Source organism: Heterodontus francisci, chromosome 29, assembly GCF_036365525.1.
Source record: "Heterodontus francisci isolate sHetFra1 chromosome 29, sHetFra1.hap1, whole genome shotgun sequence".
NCBI lineage: Eukaryota > Metazoa > Chordata > Chondrichthyes > Heterodontiformes > Heterodontidae > Heterodontus > Heterodontus francisci.
Genome location: NC_090399.1, coordinates 58197436 through 58219116, shown reverse-complemented (window position 1 = coordinate 58219116; position 21681 = coordinate 58197436). Strand labels below are relative to the sequence as shown.

Here is a 21681-nt window from a genome sequence, read left to right as displayed (position 1 = left end):
GTGCTATGAAACTATCATTGATTATTGCAAAAAACCCATCTGGTTCACATATGTCCTCTACAGAATGAAATCTGTCATCCTTACCTGGTCTGGCCTACATGTGACCCACATGAGATTTGGCTACTACAGCAGAAGACAGAATTGGAATAGCAATAATAGGTGAATCCCAGGAATGCCAAGGAACAGTTAATAAGTGTTTCAGGTGTGACTCAAAGTGTTGTTATGTGATGAACTGCCCACAGCAAAGAGGCAGGGTCCTCGAAAGGGCATTTTTTTTTTTTATTCATTCATGGGATGTGGGCATCACTGGCAAGGCCAGCATTTGTTGCCAGTCCCTAATTGCCCTTGAACTGAATGGCTTTCGAGGCCATTTCAGAGGGCATTTTAAGAGTCAATCACATTCCTGTGCGTCACATGTAGGCTCTGCCTCTCAAGGATTGGCCTTCACAGCCATCAGCAAAGGTGCACCAAAAGAAGACACTCCACCTAAATAGATTGTTTGCTCCGTGTCCATCATGTTTGATCGATGGAGTTTCCGGCTGGAGTAAGCCACTTTATCAGTCCTGATACAATCTCCAGTGACATACCTCTGCTGCTGAATAAAGCACAAATGAAACTTGACACGGAACATAACAAGGCAGTGGATCTGGAGTTTATCCAATCAGGACATTATTGTATCCCCCTAACACAACCTAATGTTTCACATCAGAGTGTAAGACAAGAATTAATGGCATCAGGTGATAAGAATCAGAGAGGAAAACAAACAAATTGTCTTAAAGTTGCATAGACAATTTACACACTCCACTTGTCAATGGTTAAAAATCCTGTTAAAAGATGCTGGTGTGGTTGATGAAGGTTCTATGAGGTTAATAGAAGAGATTAGTGAGAATTGTGAAATCTGTAAAAAGTATCGAAGGACACTGCCGCGGCCTATTGCCAGCCTTCCATTGACAAGTGACTTTAACAAGGGAGTTGTCCTGGATCTAAAGGTGTGGGACAAAGACAGAAATATTTTTATTCTACATTTTATTGACCAGACAATTTGATTCCGTCTTTTAATAATAATTCATAGCAAGGACAAAAGGGTGATTATAGATACAATCATGGAGAAATGGATAGGGACTGGACTTGGGGCACTGACTGATAATGGAGGGGAATTTGCCAATGATGAGTTCAGACACATGTGTGAAAAGATAAACATTATGGTCATGAATTCGACTGCTGAAAGTCCTAGTCTAGAACTAGGGGTCACTGTTTTAAAATAAGGGGTCACCCATTTAAGACAAAGATGAGAATTTTTTTTTCTCTCAGAGGGTTGTGAGTCTTTGGAATTCTCCTCCTCAAAAAGCGATGGAAGCAGAGTCTTTTAATATTTTTAAGGCAGAGGTAGATAGATTCTTGATAAGCAAGGGGGGAAAGGTTATTGGGGGAAGGTGGGAATGTGGAGTTGAGCTTACAATCAGATCAGCCATGATCTTATTGAATGGCGGAATAGGCTCAAGGAGCCAGGTGGCCTACTCCTGCTCCTAATTTGTATGTTCGTATATCCTTTCAGCAATGGACTCTGTGAAAGGAATCACACGGCAATCAATGAAATGCTGCTTAAAATCCAGATGATCAAGCAAACTGCAAGTTGGCAACTGCTCTGGCATGGGCAGTTCATGCAAAGAATCCGTGTCAGATGGTTGGGGGATATAGTCCCTCTCAATTGGTCTATGGGCGAAATCTAAAATTGCTTTCTGTGCTGTGCGATAGTCCTCCAGCACGAGAAGGTACTACAGTTAGTTCCATTTTTGCTGCACACTTGACTTCTTTACATGCAGGGAGACGGGCTTTCATCAAGACTGAGTTCTCTGAGAAAATTTGAAGAGCTGTGAGGCATCAAGTAAGGCCATTTTAAACAGAATTTAATTCAGGAGGTTTGGTGTATTATGAAAGAGAGGGTCATAGGAAATGGAAATGCCCTGGTAATGTAATAGATCATGATGGGAAGACACTACTTATCAAACATTTCAATCAAACTGTTAAGCTTCATTCTTCATGATTAGTCAGAGTTGATTACAAAATCTCAGAATCTGAGCAGCTGATAGAAGGAAACAAGGCACCTTGTACCTCAAATGCTCATGTGTTTTGTGAGAAGGTCCTGAGGAACAAAATACAGTGATCAAGGGCGGATACTGGTAACATGAGTGATCATGAAACACAGGACAGAGCTATTACATCCAAAGACCAATTGTCCACAGTGGGTCCATGAGTGATGTATATTCCAGAGGTTCTGAAGAAAGGTCACTGACCTGAAACGTTAACTCTACTTCTCTCTCCACAGATGCTGCCAGACCTGCTGAGTATTTCCAGTGTTTCTCATGTTTATATTCCAGAGGGGTCTGGAAAATGAAGGGATGTGACAATTGGGGGGCATGCAGGAAAAGCTACGGCCAAGTTTAAATATTGGTTGAATGTTCAGGATGGTGGTCAAGAAGTGAGGTCCATGGACTGGCAGAATTGGGTGAATGAATGGAGAGTAAGAAAGCGCAGTGCAAGTTCTAAATGGGTTCAAAGGTGACTCTAGTCAGAAAACAGTCATATACCAGAGAAGGAGCATGCTATAGTGTGAGATAGAGATCTCACAGCAATAGTCCCAAAAAACATCAACGTGCAAGTACAAGCTATATCTTGAATAGATTACACAATGAAATGAGGGCTACAGAACAGTCTTGAGCAGAACCAGAAGCAGAAAAAGGAATGAAACCAGACGGACCACCCGGCATCGACCTAGGCACCAGAAATGACAACAGCAAACCCAACCCTGTCGACCCTGCAAAGTCCTCCTTACTAACATCTGGGGGCATGTGCCAAAGTTGGGAGAGCTGTCCCACAAACTAGTCAAGCAACTGCCTGGCATAGTCATACTCACGGAATCATACCTTACAGACAATGTCCCAGACACTGCAATCACTATCCCTGGGTATGTCCTGTCCCACTTCAGGACAGACCCATCAGAGGTGGTGGCACAGTGGTATACAGTTGGGAGGGAGTTGCCCTGGGAGTCCTCAACATTGAATCCGGACCCCATGAAGTCTCATGGCATCAGGTCAAACATGGGCAAGGTAACCTCCTACTGATTACCACCTACCGCCCTCCCTCAGCTGATGACTCAGTACTACACCATGTTGAACACCACTTGGAGGAATCACTGAGGGTGGCAAGGGCACAGAATGTACTCTGGGTGGGGGACTTCAATGTTCATCACCAAGCGTGGCTCGGTAGCACCACTACTGACCGAGCTGGCCGAGTCCTAAAGGACATAGCTGCTAGACTGGGTCTGTGGCAGGTGGTGGGGGAACCAACACAAGGGAAAAACCTACTTGACCTCGTCCTCACCAATCTGCCTGCTGCAAATGCTTCTGTCCATGACTGTATTGGTAGGAGTGACCACCTCACAGTCCTTGTGGAGGTGAGGTCCCGCCTTCACATTGAGGATACTGTCCATCGTGTTGTGTGGCACTATCACCGTGCTAAATGGGATAGATTTTGAACAGATCTAGCAATGCAAAACTGGGCATCCATGAGGCGCTGTGGGCCATCAGCAGCAGCAGAATTGTACTCAACCACAATCTGTAACCTCATGGCCCGGCATATCCCCCACTCTACCATGACCATCAAGCCAGAAGACCAACCCTGGTTCAATGAAGAGTGCAGGAGGGCATGCCAGGAGCAGCACCAGGCATACCTCAAAATGAGGTGTCAACCTGGTGAAGCTACAACACAGGACTCTCTGCGTGCCAAACTGTGTAAGCAGCATGCGATAGACAGAGCTAAGTGATCCCATAACCAACGTATCAGATCTAAGCTCTGCAGTCCTGCTACATCCAGCTGTGAATGGTGGTGGACAATTAAACAACTAACTGGAGGAGGTGGCTCTTAAATATCCCCATCCTCAATGTTGGGGGAGCCCAGCACATCAGTGCGAAAGATAAGGCTGAAGCATTTGCAACAATCTTCAGCCAGAAGTGCCGATGATCCATCTCGGCCTCTTCCTGAAGTCCCCAGCATCACAGATGCCTGATTTCAGCCAATTCGATTCACTCCGCGTGATATCAAGAAAAGACTGAAGACACTGGATACTGCAAAAGCTACGGCCCTGATAAAATTCCGGCAATAGTACTGAAGATCTGTGCTCCAGAACTTGCCGCGCGCCCTAGCCAAGCTGTTCCAGTACAGCTACAACACTGGCATCTACCCTGCAATGTGGAAAATTGCCCAGGTATGTCCTGTACACAAAAAACAGGACAAATCCAACCCGGCCAATTACTGCCCCATCAGCCTACTCTCTATCATCAGTAATGTGATGGAAGGGGTCATCAACAGTGCCATCAAGCGGCACTTGCTAAGCAATAACCTGTCCAGTGACGCTCAATTTGGGTTGCGCCAGGGCTACTCAGCTCCTGACCTCATTAGAGCCTTGGTTCAAACATGGACAAAAGAGCTGAACTCAAAAGGTGAGGTGAGAGTGACTGCCCTTGACATCAAGGCAGCATTTGACCGAGTATGGCATCAAGGAGCCCGAGCAAAACTGAGGTCAATGGGAATCAGGGGGAAAACCCTCCGCTGGTTGGAGTCATACCTAGGGCAAAGGAAGATGGTTGTGGTTGTTGGAGGTCAATCATCTGAGCTCCAGGACATCACTGCTGGAGTTCCTCAGGGTAGTCTCCTAGGCCCAACCATCTTTAGCTGCTTCATCAATGATCTTCCTTCAATCATAAGGTCAGAAGTGGGGATGTTCGCTGATGATTACACAATGTTCAGCACCATTTGTGACTCCTCAGATACTGAAGCAGTCTGTGTAGAAATGCAGCAAGACCTGGACAATATCCAGGCTTGGGCTGATAAGTGGCAAGTAACATTCGCGAGTAACTCTCCTCCTGACTCCCCAAAGCCTGTCCACCATCTACAAGGCACAAGTCAGGAGTATGATGGAATACTCTCCACTTGTCTGGATGGGTGCAGCTCCAACAACACTGAAGAAGCTCGACACCATCCAGGACAAAGCAGCCCGCTTGATTGGCACCCCATCTACAAACATTCACTCCCTCCACCACCGACGCACAGTGGCAGCAGTGTGTACATTCTAGAAGATGCACTGCAGCAATGCACCAAGGCTCCTTGGACAGCACCTTCCAAACCCGCGACCTCTACCACCTAGAAGGACAAGGGCAGCACATACATAGGAACATCACCACCTGCAAGTTCGCGTCCAAGTCACACACCATCCTGACTTGGAACTATATCGCCGTTCCTTCACTATCGCTGGGCCAAAATCCTGGAACTCGCTTCCTTTCAGTGGGTGTACCTACCCCACATGGACTGCAGCGGTTGAAGAAGGCAGCTCATCACCACCTTCTCAAGGGCAATTAGGGATGGGCAATAAATGCTGGCCTGGCCAGCGTCGCCCACATCCCATGAATGAATAAAAAAAAAGAAACCCTCATGACCATCAAGTGTTAGTGGCTGCCAACTTTTCAGCGTGAAATGTTTCTGAAACTGACTAGAGGCAGCAGATACAGAAGGAAAACTATGGAAACTAAACAAATGCATCAATGGCCTGAATGATGCTTCCAGGGTGTGGTATCTTTCAGTGAGATCTGTTTTGCTGAAAATAGCTTCTGTTCAACTAAAAGTAGATCCGCAATGTTTTATTTGTATCCTAAAGGAACACTTTCAGGAATCTTCATGATACGTGTTAGTGATTTCTTATGGGGTGGTATTGGAGAATTTGAGAAATGTGTTCTTTCTCAGATTAGATTAGAATTTAAAATTGGGAGTCAGACCAGTGGGACTTTTAAATATATTGGTTTAGATATGAAGCAAAGTAGATCTGAAGTAACTTTAATCACAATCCTAATAGAGAGGTGTTACTCCCATCCTGGTTAATTGGTCATCAGAGAAAGATGATGTTATATCTGAAGAAGAGACAGAACAATTTCAAAGCTGATTTTTTTCCCAAAGATATGCTTTATTTATAAAATTTTTAAAAGTATACTGCAAAATTCAAATTGTATATTTCATCAAGTGCAATAAAGTTCAGTTTCTTTCAATGCGGTCCAGGAGGTGCCTCACAACTCTTGCCATACAGCCCGAGGGGTTTTACATGGGTTCCACCCTTGTTACACTTTGACAGTAGGACCTTACATAGTGGTCTTTCCCCATTGAGCCTTTGCTGCCCCAAGCTTTAATGCATCCCTCAACATGTAGTTCTATACCTTGGAATGTGCCAGTCTGCAACACTTGGTTGTGGACAACTCTTTGCACTGGAAGACCAGCATGTTTTGGGCAGATCAAAGTGAGTCTTTCATCTGGTTGATGATTATCTCAGTGTGCGTCCCTGGTAACAGCCTATAGAGCACAGAGTCCTGCATTATGGAGCTGCTCGGGATGAACCTCGACAAAATCCACTGCATCTCTTTGCAGACCTGCCTTGCAAATGCACATTCCAGAAGGAGGTGGGTGACAGTCTCTCCCCCACCACAGCCACCTCGAGGGCAGTGTGCAGAGGCGGTGAGACTCTGGCTATGCAGGAAGGATCTGATGGGGAGGGCCCTTGTCACCGCCAGCCAAGCTATGTCTTGGTGCTTGTTTGAATGTTCTGGCAATGAGGCATTCTGCCAAATGACTCTGACAGTCTGCTCGGGGAACCATCCGACAGGATCCACCATCTCCTTTTCCCGCAGGGCCTTGAGGACGTTCTGTGCGGACCAATGCCTGATGGACTTCTGGTCAAAGATGTTTTTCAGTACAAACATTTCCACAAGGGAGAGGTGGTACTGGACAGTCCAACTGAATGGAGCGTTCCACGGTAACGTAGCCAGACCCATCCTTCACAATACTGAGGACAGACAGATCAACAGCACATAGTGACAGCTTGTGTCTGCATACCCGAGGTCTACGCACAGCTTGATGCAGCCACAGACAAAGGTGGCCATCAGGATGAGGGTGATGGGGTGATGTTGGGTACGTTTCCCCTCCCCCCCTTTATCTAGAGGTTTGAACATCATGTCCCTGCGGACGTGGTCCATTTTCAATCTCCAGGTAAAGTAGAAGAAAGCTCTGGTGACCGCCATGACGCAGAAGTGGATATGGGCCGTCCTGTGCCATGTACAGCAACACTGAGAGCGCCTCACACCTGATGACCAGGTTCTTAGCCACAATATAGAGGGAGTGCCACTCCCACATGACCAGTTTCTGTTTCCCCATGGCTACTCACTCCTTCCGGTTTTTGTCCCCAGCCCCAGTCCCTCCGAGCCATATCCCCAGCACCTTCAGACAGTCTGACCTGACAGTGAAGGAGACAAAGGATCGATTGGCACAATTCCCAAAGAACTTGGCCTCTTTCTTGCCACAATTTACTTTGGCTCTAGAGGCCAGTTCAAAGTGGTCACAGATGCTCATCAGTGTGCGAACTGACAGCGGATCTGAGCAGAAGACGGCAACATCATCCATGCAAAGCTTGATCGGTCACTTGAACTGGTTGTGCACTCAGACTAGACCAGATTCTAGTTTTGATATGTTGGTGTTAAGTTCTATGATGAAACACCATAAAGTCAAAAAGGTTTGAAGGGCAAATAAAATGTTGAAAAAATAAATCTGGAGAAATGTGTACTTAAGTTCCCAACTTAGGTGACCCAAAGAACATGCAATAGTTATTTTTAGTGAGGCTTCACCTGCTAATCTTCCTGATAGGTATTAGAGTGCAGCTGGTTTCATGTTATTTCTAATGGGTGAAAATGGGAAATGTTGTCCTTTAGTTAGGGAGGCTAAGAAAATAAAGCAGGCCTATTAAAAGTACTTTAGTGCAGAAACACTGGCTTTTGTGAGGCAGTGGGATTCTATTTGACAAACATTTTAAGTAGGATTCTATACAATGGACATACTGGGAGATAGTCTACCCATTGAATGCCATGTAGATAATCGTTCCTTTTGGGATAATGTACACTCTATGAAACATGTGAGTGAGAAAAGGATATGGATTGACTTTACTGGCTTAAAACAAATGTTGGAGAGAAATGAAATCTCTAAAATTAAATGGGTAGCTGCAAGTCACCAACAATCTGAATTGTTTTACAAAAAGAAATGCTTGTACAAAGAACTTGTTAGGGGTCTTTGGGCCGAAGGGCCTGTTTCGGTGCTGTATCTCTCTCTCTCTCTCTTTGACTCTCCATGTCCTCGAGGAGGAGCATCTGGCAATATAACGCTCTGTACTGAATATGGAAATTGTTTCTGATTTTCTTTTGAAATGTTATTTGTGCATATTAACTCTTAAGATTTATTTAAAAAGAAAGAAGGGAATCTGTTAATTGTATATCAATTGTGTTTATTTATATGCAGGTGAAGGGCATTAATTGGAGTTTTATTTTAGCACATATAAAGTGACACTTACTGAAACTGTGTGGTCAAGTTAGGAGGTATATGCTTGTAATGTTTCACACTGTAAAGACTGAGTAAAGTTTGGGTCCCATATCATCCTTCATCAGTTGGTTTTCTGCAATAGAACAAGAGAGACAGACACTGCATTAAGATTGTACAGTAAGCACCAGTTATAAAGTTCCAGTTGAAGGCCATTGAAGGATCTGTTTTTTTTTAAATTCATTCATGAGGTGTGACAGTCACTGGCAAGGCCACAGCATTTATTTCCCATCCCTTATTGCCCATGAGAAGGTAGTAATGAGCTGCCTTCTTGAACCGCTGCTGCCCGTGTGGTGTAGGTACACCCACAGTGCTGTTAGGGAGGGAAACCAGGATTTTGTCCCAGCGACAGTGAAAGAACAGTGATATACTTTCAAGTCGCATGATGTGTGACTTGGAGGGGAATTTACAGGTGATGGTGTTCCCATATGTCTGCTGTCCTTGTCCTTGTAGGTGGTAAAGGTTGAGGATTTGGAGAATGCTGTTGAAGGAGGCTTGGTAAGTTGTTGCAATGGATCTTGTAGATGGTACACACTGCTACACTGTGCACTGGTGGTGGATGGGTGCAGATCAAGAGGTTGATTTTTCCTGGATGGTGTCGAGCTTCTTGAATGTTGTTGGAGCTGCACTCATCCAGGCAAGTGGAGAGTATTTCATCACACACCTGACTTAAGCTTTCCAAATATTGAGCAGAATTTGGGGAATTACTCACATCAGAATTCCCAGATGCTGACCTGCTCTTGTCGGTACAGTATATAGCTGCTTAAGCTAATTTTCTGGTCAATGGTAAACCCCACTGCCTTCCTCCAAATGTTGAACGTGGTATTTCAGTGACGGTAATGTTGTTGAATGTCAAAGGGAGATGGTTAGATTCTCTCTTGTTGGAGATGGTCATTGCCTGGCATTGTGTGGCATGAATATTACTTACCACTTATCAGCATAAGCCTGAAGGTTAAATGTTGTCCAGATCTTGCTACAGGTGGGCATGGACTGCTTCAGTATCTGAGGAGTGGCACACGGTACTGAACACTGTGCCATCCTCAGTGAATATGCAATATCCTTGGGAGAGATGATTGGCCTCCTAACCACAACCATCTTCCCTTTGTGCTGGGTATGATTCCAACCAGTGGAGAGTTTTCCCCCGATTCCCATTGACTTCCAATTTTGTGAGTGCTCCTTGATGTCATACTCAGTCAAAGGCTGCCTTGATGTCAAGGGCAGTCACTCTCACCTCACTTCTTGAATTCATCTCTTTTGTCCAAGTTTGATCCAAGCTGTAGTGAGGTCTGGAGCCGAGTGCCCTGGTGGAACCCAAACTGAGCATTGGTTAGCAGGTTGCTGCTGAGTAAGTGCCGCTTGACAGCGCTGTCGACAACACCTTCTCTCACTTTGCTGATGATTAGAGTAGACTGATGGGGCGGTAATTGTCTGGATTGAATTGGGCTGCTATATGTGGACAGGACACACCTGGGCAATGTTCCACATTGTCGAGTAGATGCCAGTGTTGTAGCTGTACTGGAACTGCTTGGCGAGGGGTGCAGCTAGTTCTGGAGCACGAATTTTCAGTACTACAACTTGGATGTTTTCAGGGCCCATAGCCTTTGCTGTATCCACAGTGCGCTGCTATTTCTCAGAGTCATAGAGTTATACAGCACAGAAACAGGCCCTTTGGCCCACTGTGGTCTGCGCCGGCCATCAAGCCTATCTATTCTAATCCCATTTTCCAGCACTTGGCCCGTAGCCTTGTATGCTATGGCATTTCAAGTGCACATCTAAATACTTCTTAAATGTTGTGAGGGTTCCTGCCTCTACCACCCCTTCAGGCAGTGTGTTCCAGATTCCAACCACCTGCTGGGTGAAATTTTTTTTCCTCAAATCCCCTCTAAACCTCCTCCCCTTAAATCTATGCCCCCTGGTTATTGACCCCTCTGCTAAGGGAAAAAGTTTCTTCCTATCTACCCAATCTATGCCCCTCATAATTTTGTATTCCTCTGTCAGATCTCCCGTCAGCCTTCTCTGCTCTAAGGAAAACAATCCTAGCCTATCCAGTCTCTCTTCATAGCTGAAATGCTCCAGCCCAGGCAATTTCCTCTGCACCCTCTGCAGTGCAATCACATCCTTCCTATAATGTGGCGACCAGAACTGTACACAATACTCCAGCTGTGGCCTAACTAGCATTTGAAACAGCTCCATCATAACCTCCCTGCTCTTATATTCTATGCCTTGGCTAATAAATGCAAGTATCTCATATACCTTCCTCGCCACCTTATCTACCTATCTTGATATCATGTGGAGTGAAACTGGCTGCAGACTGGCATCTATGATGCTGGGGTCCTCAGTAGGAGGCCAAGATGGATCATGCACTCCACACATATGGCTGGAGATGGTTGAAAATATTTCAAACTTGTCTTTTGCACTGACATCCTGGGCTCCCCCATCATTGAGGATGGGGTTGTTTGTGAAGCCTCCTCCTCCTGTTAGTTGTTTAATTGTTCTCCACCATTCCTGACTGGATGTGACAGGACTGCAGAGCCTGGATCTGATTCGTTGGTTGTGGGATCGATTAGCTCTCTCTATCCCATGCTGTTTCTTCTGCTTATCATACATGTAGTCCTGTGTTGTAGCTTCACCAGGTTGGCACCTCATTTTTAGGTATGCCTGGTGCTGCTCCTGGCATGCTCTCCTGCACTCCTCATAGGACCAGGATAGGTCCTCTGGCTTGATGCTAATGGTAGAGTGGAGGATATGAAAGGCCATGAGGTTACAGATTGTGGTTGAATATAATTCTGCTGCTGCTGATGGCCCACAGTGTCTCATGGATTCCCAGCTTTGAGCTGCCACACCTGTTTTGAATCTATCCCATTTATCATGGTGATAGTGCCATGCAACATGATGGAGGGTCTCCTCAGTGTGAAGATGGGACTTCATCTGCTCAAGAACTATGTGTAGCCACTCCTACCAAGACTGACATGGGCAGTTGGTGAGGTAAAGTATGTTTTTCCCTCTTGTTGGTTCTCTCATCACCTGCTGCAGGCCCAGTCTGGCAGATATGCCCTTCAGGACTTGGGCAGCTTGGTCAGTAATGGTGCTGCCAAACTGCTGTTGGTGATGGACATTGAAGTCCCCTACCCTGAGTACATTCTGTACCCTTGCTGCCCTCAGTGCTTCTTCCAAGTGATGTTTATCATGGATGAGTGATTCAACAGCTGAGGGGGAGCTGTCGGTGGTATTCAGCAGGAGGTTTCCTTGTTTATTTTTGACCTGATGACATGAGACATCATGGGGTCTGGAGTCGATGTTGAGGACTTCCAGGACAACTACCTCCCAACTGTATACCACTGTGCTGCCACCAATGGTGGTTCTGTCCTGTCGGTGGGACAGGACATACCCAGGGATGGTGATGGAGGAGTCTAGGACATTGGCTGTAAGGTATGATTCTGTGAGTATGACTATGTCAGGCTCTTGTTTGACTGGTCTGTGGCGCAGCTCTCCCAATTTCGGCACAAGTCCCCAGATGTTAGCGACGAGAGCTTTGCAGGGTTGACTGGGCAGGGTGGAGCCTTTGTTTTTTTCGCTGTCTAGGTCAATGCCGGGTGGTCTGTCTATTTTTATTCTTTGACTTTTCTGTCATGGTTTGATACAATTGAGTGGCTTGCTAGGCCATTTCAGAGGGCAGTTAAGAGTCAACCAAATTACAGTCAGTCTGAAGTCACATGTAGGTCAGACCAGGTAAGGACAGCAGTGAACCAGATGGGTTTTTATGACAATCTGGTAACTTGATGATTCCAATTTCTGAGACATACTTTTTATTTTATTTTATTTATGAAATTATTGAATTTAAACTGCACCCGCTTTAATTGAGGGATTTGAACTCATGCCTATGGAGTATTAGTCTGAGCTTCTGGATTAGTTGTCCAGTAACATTACTACTATACTATTGATCCGTTGAGACAGAAGATGAGCCATGATCATAGTGAATGGTGGGGAAGGCTCGATGGGCCTTATCATCGACTCCTCCTATTTCTTCTGTGCTTAGAATCCTATTTTTACAACATATCTGCAAATGAGTCAGTAAAACAAATATGAATAAATTAATCCATGATAATCTTATTCAACATCAGGAATAACAACTTTTTCCACATTACGTGACATTTAAAAGAATATAAGAAATAGGAGCAGCAGTAGACCATACGGTTCGTCAAGCCTGCTCCACTTTTCAATTTGATCATGGCTGATCTTCTGCCTCAATTCCACTTTCCATCCCATTCCCCATATCCCTTGATTCCCTGAGTGACCTGTCTCTCTCAGCCTTAAATATATTCAACGATGGAGCATCCACAACCCTCTGGGGTAGAGAATTCCAAAGATTCACAACGCTTGGAGTGAAGTAATTTCTCCTCATCTCATTCCTAAATGATCGGTCCTGTATCCTGACACTGTGCCCCCGGATTCTAGATTCCCTGATCAGTGGAAACAATCTCTCAGTATCTACCCTATCCAGCACCTCCAGAATGCTGTATGTTTCAATGAGATCACCTCTCATTCTTCTAAACTCCAGAGAACATGAACCCAATTTACTCAGCCTCTTATCATAGGACAATTCTCTCATCCTAGGAACCAATCTAGTGAACCTTTAAAGTACAGCCTCCAATGCAAATAGATCTTTCCTTCAGTATAGTGATTGGAACTGCACAAAGCATTCCAGATGTGGTCTCACCAAAGCCCTGTGCAATTGTGGCAAGATTTCCTTATTCCTGGACTCCAATTCCCTTGCATTTGCCTTCCTAATTGCTTGCTGTACCTACATGTTAACTTTCTATGAGTACACCTAAGCACTGCTGAACACCAATGTTTGGAAGTTTCACACCTTTTAAAAAATAATCTGCTTTTCTATTTTTTCACACTAGGTCACAACAGGATGCATCTGTCCTTAGCTCAGCATTTCAAGGCATCAACAGTTTAGCTAATATTTACATATCCTTTCACACCTTATGTGACAATTTGCATACTGCAATTTATTCTTACACATCTTGTTAAATACTTGTTATTAAAAATGGAGAAGAGAAAGTTTATCCCATGTATACTCTTCACCTTGAAGAGAAGGAATCCTATCCAACTCCTCACATTTAGACAATTAGTTTTTAATTAATGCAGCCAATTTAAAACTCGAATATTTTGTCAAACATTTCATTAAGCATCACAAATAACATACATCATGATTATTAGTACAATGATTACAATTCTCTGAGCACAAATTATAATCATAGACCAAATCCCTCTCCATGGGTGCTGACTGACATTATACCCTACTTTGCACCATTTATTATTGCCTAACATTACTGTGCCCCTTTCCATGGTAGCATTAGTTTATATGACAGTGACTACAAACATCAGTTATATTACAGCTTGGTGGCATAGTGACATTCAGACACATTTTATCTGTCTCACTCTAGACAAGGACAAACTGTACCGATTAACTAATGGTACAAGGACTAGGGGACACAGATTGAAGGTTTTGGGCAAGAGAAGCGGGGGAATATGAGAAAGAACTTGTTACACAGCGGGTGGTAATGATCTCGAACTCGCTGCCCACAAGGGTGGTGGAATCGGAGGCAATCAATGACTTCAAAAGGAAATTAGATGGCCAATTGAAGGAAATATATCTTCAGGAGATTGAGTGGGGGAGTAGGACTCATTAGGTAGCTCCGTGGAGAACTGGCATGGACTTGATGGGCCGAATGGCCTCCTTCTGTGCTGGATATGACTCTATGACTCTCCATACGATCTCTGTAGTAGTAGGTAGCCTCTCAAGGTAGGTAACCAGACCTAGAACAATTAATACTCTAAGAAACACATTCCACCTGCCGGCAAGGTGTAGTATTTATTCCTTGACAGTTTTGAGCTGATTGATGTGATACTATTTGATATAACTCAGACATTTCTTACTTAAAAACTGAACTATATACATGGCAGGACTGGCCTGATCAGTGATAGGGTATAGTCCTGCCGTTTTTGTTCTAACAAAATGGTCCTTTTTACCATAATTTAGGACCATTACAGAGTCTCCAATTTGATACTCAAATGGATGATCCTATTTGTCAAAGTACTTTTAGACCTGATTCTTGGATTCTCCCAAATTCCATGCTACGAATTGATTCATCTGATCAATGTAATGGATCATCTGGTTCAACCACTCAGTGGTACAACTGCTTTAAAGCAAAGGACCTGCTGTGGGCACCAGTAGGTGTCCAGGCATACACATCAGACATCCTGTCATTACCCGATAGGGGTAAATTCATGTAGTACGACACTGTCTAGATCACATCACCAGTAAATACATTGGTAACATGCTCACCCATTGAAAGGGGTGATCTGCACAGAACTTTTTAAACATTGTTTGAAGTCCTATTCTCTCTTTCCACTACTCCAGATCATTGAGGATGGTGACATATGGGCAATTTGTATTTAATCCTCATCAATTTCTGTCGTTCAGTAAAAACGTTTCCTGTAAGATGTGATCCTTGATCACTAGCTACCTGTATGTGCACTCCCCACCTGCAGATCACCTCAATCAATGATATTTTAGCCTCAACCAAAGCACGATTATTATGGTAAGGAAAAGCCTCTGTCCATTTGATCAACTTGTCTAATATAAGTAGCACATGTTACTGGTTAACTGGAGGAGTTGGCAATGAACTGATAACATCGAGCTGAAGGTGCATCCAGGGTCCTGCAGGAGGTCATAGAGTCATTACAACACAGATTGAAGCCATTTGGCCCATTGTGTCCATGCCAGCTCCCTATACAGAGTCAGTCCCATTCCCTCGCCCTACCCCCGTAGGCCGGAAAGTTTCTTTCTCTCAAGTGTCGATCCAATTTCCTTTTGAAATCATTGATCGGCCCTGCTTCCATCACCCTCGTAGGCAGTAAGTTACAGGTCATTACCACTCGCTGCATATAAAAATTCTTCTTCATATTTCCCCTGCATCTTTTGTCCAAAACCTTAAATCTGTGTCCCCTCGTCCTTGCACCATCAGCCAATGGGAACAGATTTTCTTTGTCTACCTTATCTAAATCTGACATAAATGTGTACCTCTCTGTTAAATCTCCCCTCAACTTCCTTTGCTCCAAGAAGAATAACCCCAGTTTCTCCAACCTAACCATGTAACTAAAATCCTGCAGCTGGAATTTTACACCCCCTGCAGGAGCGGTCTGGAGGTGGAGGAGGGAGGTTGTAAAACTGAGTGGGAGGTGGGGGGGTGCCGTTCCCGTCGCCTTCCAGCACTCGCTGCAGTTTCACGTGCGGTGGTGGCGGCAAGAAACGGCCCACCCGCCTCAGGCCAATTAAAGCCCTTAAGTAGCCAATTAACAGCCACTTCAGGGCCTCCTCCCATCACTGCTAGTCCATTACCAGCAGCATGTGGGCAGCTCAAGACCTTAAGAGGCCACTCGGCAAAACCTAGCAGCCACCACTGCAGCACATTCCTCCCCTCCGCCCCCACAACTGACTCCGCTTGCCTTGACAGGGCCCGGCCGATTGTCCCCGGTGAGGCCCCGCACACTTAGCTTCATTCTAAGGCCAGCATCCATGCTGCACCTCGCGCTGGGTGCAGTACCAGTCGTGCCACCGCTCCTGGTGGCACTGCTGGGACTGAGAGCTGACAGCCCGCTGATTGGCAGCTCCTGGAGGTTGGAGTTCCTGCCTCAGAGGGGTTGAACTCCTGCCCGAGGACAATTAACGGCCAGGGGCACGTAAAATCTCTGCATGGCTTCCAGGTGGGATGGAGGCGGGCTCGCCCCCGAATTCTTGGCCATTGGGTGGGGCCTCCAGCCCAACGTACAATTCCAGCCTGCATCCCTGGAACCATTCTGGTAAATCTCCTCCGCACCCTCTCAAAGACTCTCACAACCTTCCTAAAGTGTGATGTTCAGAACTGGATGCAATACTTTAGTTGTGGCCTAACCAGAGCTTCAAAATGGTAAAGCATAATTTCTATTCAATTATTTATCTATTTATGCAGTACAAGTTCCCACATGCTCTGCTAATTATTCTCTCAACATGTTCTGCCACCTTCAAAGGTCTACGCACATGAATACCCTGGTCCCTCTGTTCCTTCAAACTGTGTTGTTAAGTCTCTATTGCTTCTTCCTATTTCTTCTGCCAAAATGCAACATCTCACATTGCTCTGTAGTAAATTCCATCTGCTACTTGTACAGGAAAGTGCAGTTGGTGTTTGTAGGAGGATTGTACTGTGCTTACAGGTAATGTTACTTGTCTTATCTGGCTCCCATACAGTTTGAGCTATTTTCTGGACAGTTAATATCCACAAAGAAATGTGCTCCCAGGACGACTGTGAAACAGCTCAAAGAGCTCCTCCCCCACCCCCCTTCTCACATCATATCACATTCATTTCTCATCAGTTCATAACAGGATGCACCTGTCCTGAGCTTTGCATTTTGTAGGCATCAACAGTTTAGCTTTATATTTGACACAGATCCTTTTGCACCTCGCATGACCATTTGCATACTGTAATTTATTTTTACACACGTATTATTGCTGCATACTTGTAATTAAAAATCGAGAAGAGAAAGCTTATTCCGTGCCCTTACAGTGCCTCATCTCCAGGCCGATCCTCCAATGTCATCCAACCATCTGTGCTCAGACTGTTTCAACTGGAACAAAGGAGACAAGAGGAGATTTCATTGAGGGATTTTCAAATGATGAAGGGTTTTGATCAAGTGAATCGGGAAATACGATTTCCTCTGTTTTAGGGGCCATTGAAGAGGGGGCAATAATTTAAATGCTCATTGAGTGAGGAGAGAAGATAGGAGACATTCCTTCTGAGTTGTTTGGAACATGGAATGCCCTACAAACAGGGAGTGGGTGATGGAAAGAGCTTTGCATCTTTTAAAGGGAAATTGGATCAATATTTGAAGGAGTGAAAGAGACTGGTTGGTCAGATTGCAGAGCTCACAGAGGCTGTCTATAGTGTGTGAGTCAGAGTTTGGAGAGTAAGGTCACTGAGTCTGTCATCCCTACCACTTCCACCTTCGGGATTCTGACATTGATTTCTATTGTTAAATATATAAATTGACCCCGTCTCCCCTTGTGCTGGACCTCCACATCCAGACATCCTGTCCCCACATCAGCATCAAGCAGCAAACCTGCTCCAGCTCCAGCTCCACTTCACCATTGCTTGGGGTTAATGACACTGAAACTGGTTAGTGCCAAGTCCATACAGTCATCTCCCACTGATGTCAGCTGTGGGTTCACCTTGGGACTGAACAGGACAGGCTCAGGATGGGGAGGCTCCTGTTGTCTTGATGGTTCAGAGTGGGACAGGATGCTTATGGCCACTCACCAACCTGTCCCTGATATCCCAGTCCACACCATCAGGTGAAGCCTTGTTAACAGCTTCTATTGAGACCTCCCAGGATGAAGACAAATGGTCCTCTTTGGGCACCAGCGCCTCTGAGGTGTCTGTGCACAGACACAATGGGCTGAATGGCCTCCTTCTGTGCTGTAATTGTTCTGTGGGTCTATGGTGCCAGAGTCAGGCTGGTTCACCCAGGCAGCACCAGCTACTGTCGGTGAGTCCATCACCCGAGGCATCTGCCATCCCCTCTGGTGCCACTAACCCAGCCCTGGGACATTGGTCTCCAGTTGGCACTGGCTCATTTGGGGACATCACCCTCTGAGGACTCAACCATGCTGAGGATCGTCGATGTTGTGGGTGATTTCCACCTTGGTGAGGGCAGTCGCAGGTCTCTGTTCACTTTTTATAGATCAGTGTCTCCCCCACCATCACTGTGGAGCCACCTTCAACCTCTCCCTCTAACTGCTGAGGGACAGCCAGATTGCGAGGGCACCCTCTCCCAGGGAGGGTACATGTGTCTCAGTGCCACTTCCCCCAAGTGGCAGGGGTTCACATCTCGAAGGTTTAACCAATGACTTGTATTCATCAGTTTATAGCTGCCTTGATCCCTGCTCCCAGGACTCCCTATCAACCTTCCCTGTCGGCTCAGCCTGTGGAAGCTTCCTGGAATTGGGAGCCAGAGTCGGAACACAACCAGCATCTGCTGAGGCCTTTTCATGAGAGAGAGAGAGAGTCAGAGACCAGGAGCAGGTTGGTATCTGCCATCCCACACTGCTGCCACAGAGGGATTGGGCCAGTAGTTAACAGGGACGTCTCCAAAGGCCATTCCTAATTTACTGCTGGGTTGGAGAGAGCTCTTGGCTGTGGCTTTCTGTTCCTTCAAGGAATATTATACCTACATTCCCTCCGTTCAGGGGCAGTGCCAGGAGCCAGTGGACAGTCAGTTCCTCAGGGAGCCAGTAATTGTCCAGTCTTTGGTTGGCAGGGTAAGTGAGAACACTGTCCGGTCAATGCAAATACAGGCAAACGGCAGACTGTGGTAGTGGGGCTAAGCTGCTCGTGATGGAGGTGGAATGAAAGGCTGGTCTGTCCAAAGACACAGGGAACTGTCTCAAACTGTTCATAGTGTAACCAGTCCACTGGCCTACTCTAAATAGTAGAGCAGGAGGGACAGGCAAGATTTCCCTGAGAGGCAGCAGAGAGGGAAGGAGGGTAATGGGAAAGCAATAACTGAGCTCTGGATAGACATGGAACTTTCATCCAGGTAGGATGGTGAAGGCCAGTGAGAATTACTGGCTGCTCTGGGAATTCCCTGTCTAGTATTGTACTGGTCATGGGGCAGGGGGAAGGGATGGTCAGGGTGATGGTTTCAAAGTCAACCCTGATCAAATGATTCTTAGTGATCCTGGTTCTTTGTGTCAGGGTCTGGGACTGGACAGAGTGAACACACAGATACAGTTTGTGGAACAAGTGTTTTTATTATTCAATAGGTACAAATGTAAACTTTAATCCAGTACGTAGAGTGGTACAGAGTGCAATCCCAAACATTTTACATTCCCCACCCTCGGTTCATACAACAGGCCAGTGACAGACTGGGTTCAGGGAAGTGAAGCTGTTCATTTCATTTAATAAACCACATTCCCGGGAAACACAGGATCCAACCTCAGGCACCAATGAAGACGGACAGTTAAAAAACAGAAACTTAAACTGATCAGAGAATTAAAACGTCGAACCTCCCAGAGGGAAGAGATAGAAACATAGTCAGTGATCTGTGATTGGTCAGTGGCCTGTCGATCCCTCCCTGTGCTCAGTGATCTGTGATTGGTCAGTGGCCTGTCGATCCCTCCCTATGCTCAGTGATTTGTGATTGGTCAGTGGCCTGTCGATCCCTCCCTGTGCTCAGTGATCTGTGATTGGTCGCCTGCCTACCGATCCCTCCCTGTGTTCAGTGATCTGTGATTAGTTACGGCCTGTCGATCCCTCCCTGTGCTCAGTGATCTGTGATTGGTCAGTGGCCTGTCGATCCCTCCCTGTGCTCAGTGATCTGTGATTGGTCGCCTGCCTGTCGATCCCTCCCTGTGCTCAGTGATCTGTGATTGGTCGCCTGCCTACCGATCCCTCCCTGTGTTCAGTGATCTGTGACCGGTCACCGGCCTGTCGATCCCTCCCTGTGCTCAGTGATTCGTCACCAGCCTGTCGATCCCTCCCTGTGCTCAGTGATCTGTGATTGGTCACCTGCCTGTCGATCCCTCCCTGTGCTCAGTGATCTGTGATTGGTCACCGGCCTGTCGATCCCTCCCTGTGCTCAGTGATCTGTGATTGGTCACGGCCTGTCGATCCCTCCCTGTGCTCAGTGATCTGTGATTGGTCACGGCCTGTTGATCCCTCCCTGTGCTCAGTGATCTATGATTGGTCACGGCCTGTCGATCCCTCCCTGTGCTCAGTGATCTGTGATTGGTCACTGGCCTGTCGATCCCTCCCTGTGCTCAGTGATCTGTGATTGGTCACGGCCTGTCGATCCCTTCCCTTTACTGGTTTAAATGAACATTTCTCAGATGCAGGAATGCAAGCAACAACAGCAATTAGAAACATCTCAATATTAAACTCCAAAATATTCAACTGGAGATTTCTACCAAATTACCAAGCAGAAAATAAACTCAGAATTCCAATAAATGATAGATGTATTGTTTCACTATATAAAACACAGCCAAATAAAGATAAAACATCCAGATTGTTTCTAAATGAATCCTCCCAGTGACACAGCCAGTCCAATCACTAGTTCGAGTAATCTTCAATTCGGAATCAACCTGGCAAATGAAAGATGGACAGAATCACATGGAGGCTTCACACCCAGTACAGGAGTTGGAACCCAGAAAGATCAATGTGGAAACTCTGTTCCTTAGACACTTACTCCATCCCTCTCCCTGGTCACTGTCAGACTGAACCAGATTGTTCACAACCTCAGTGTCCTATTTATTCCTGAGCTGAGCTTCCAACACCATAACCTCTCCATCACCAAGATCCCCTCTTGATCCAGCGCAGTAACACTAACCTACTCCATCTCTGCCTCAGCTCATCTGCTGCTGAAACTCTCATCAATACCTTCATTACCCCCAGACACTGCTGACCAACCTCTCATATTTCATCCTCCATAAACTTCAGGTCATCCAAAACTCTGCTGCCCGAATCCTAACTCACACCAAGTCCCATTCACCATCACCCCTGCATTCTCTATCCTACATAGGTTCCTGGTCCGGTAATGTCTCAAATGATTTTAAGGTTCTCATCCTCATTGTCAAATCCCTCCATATCTTCATAACCTCTGTAGCCCCCCAACTCAGAGATCTCTACGCACCTCCAATTCTGACCTCTTTCTTCCCCCCCTCCCCCCCAATCCCACTCCCTTTAACACATCATTGGCAGCTGTTCCAGGTGTCATGGGACAGGTTCCCTACAGTCACAGGTAAAGAGTGCAGTGATATGACTGAACCCAGACTGACCAGCCTGAACCCACAATCCATCCCCTGAAACTTCTCCAGGAGCACCATATCTCAGTGAAGATCGAGTGTCCCAGCACTGGATCACCAGGCTCACTGCACAATCTATCAGTCTAAGACCCAGGCTCCAAAATGAAGTCTAATCTCTGTCCCCACGTACACAGCACAACTATCTCCCCCTCTCCAGGTGACAGATCCCATCCTCCTGTATATTAAACAGCTGCAGTGTCTCACTAAGCAGCTGACAGCATCCGGAAGTTTGTTGCTCACCAGACCAGCTTTAGAAAGTTCCAGTTCTCCGTGTGATTCATGTCTTTGCTGCCTGGAATATTAACCTGCACAATCCA

At 45.9% G+C, this 21681-nt stretch overlaps 1 protein-coding gene across 11 annotated transcripts in view; it reads right to left on the bottom strand.

The window, feature by feature from the left end:
• Positions 1 to 8347: 8347 nt before the first annotated feature.
• The window catches only part of LOC137346340 (class I histocompatibility antigen, F10 alpha chain-like), a 46260-nt gene continuing 32926 nt past the window's right edge, over positions 8348 to 21681 (bottom strand). For 5 of the 11 annotated variants that reach the window (XR_010968711.1, XR_010968708.1, XR_010968710.1 and 2 more), the window contains 2 exons: positions 17071 to 17133; positions 8348 to 8536 (listed from right to left, as the gene is read on the bottom strand). Coding sequence is in view for 1 of the 11 variants with exons in the window: in XM_068009851.1 (XP_067865952.1) it covers positions 17120 to 17133 (14 nt within the window). In the remaining 10 variants the exon portion in view is untranslated. Of the gene's footprint in view, positions 8537 to 17025; positions 17134 to 19295; positions 20645 to 21681 lie in introns of those variants that run through there. The other 6 variants (XM_068009848.1, XM_068009846.1, XM_068009847.1 and 3 more) reach the window with 2 other exon arrangements.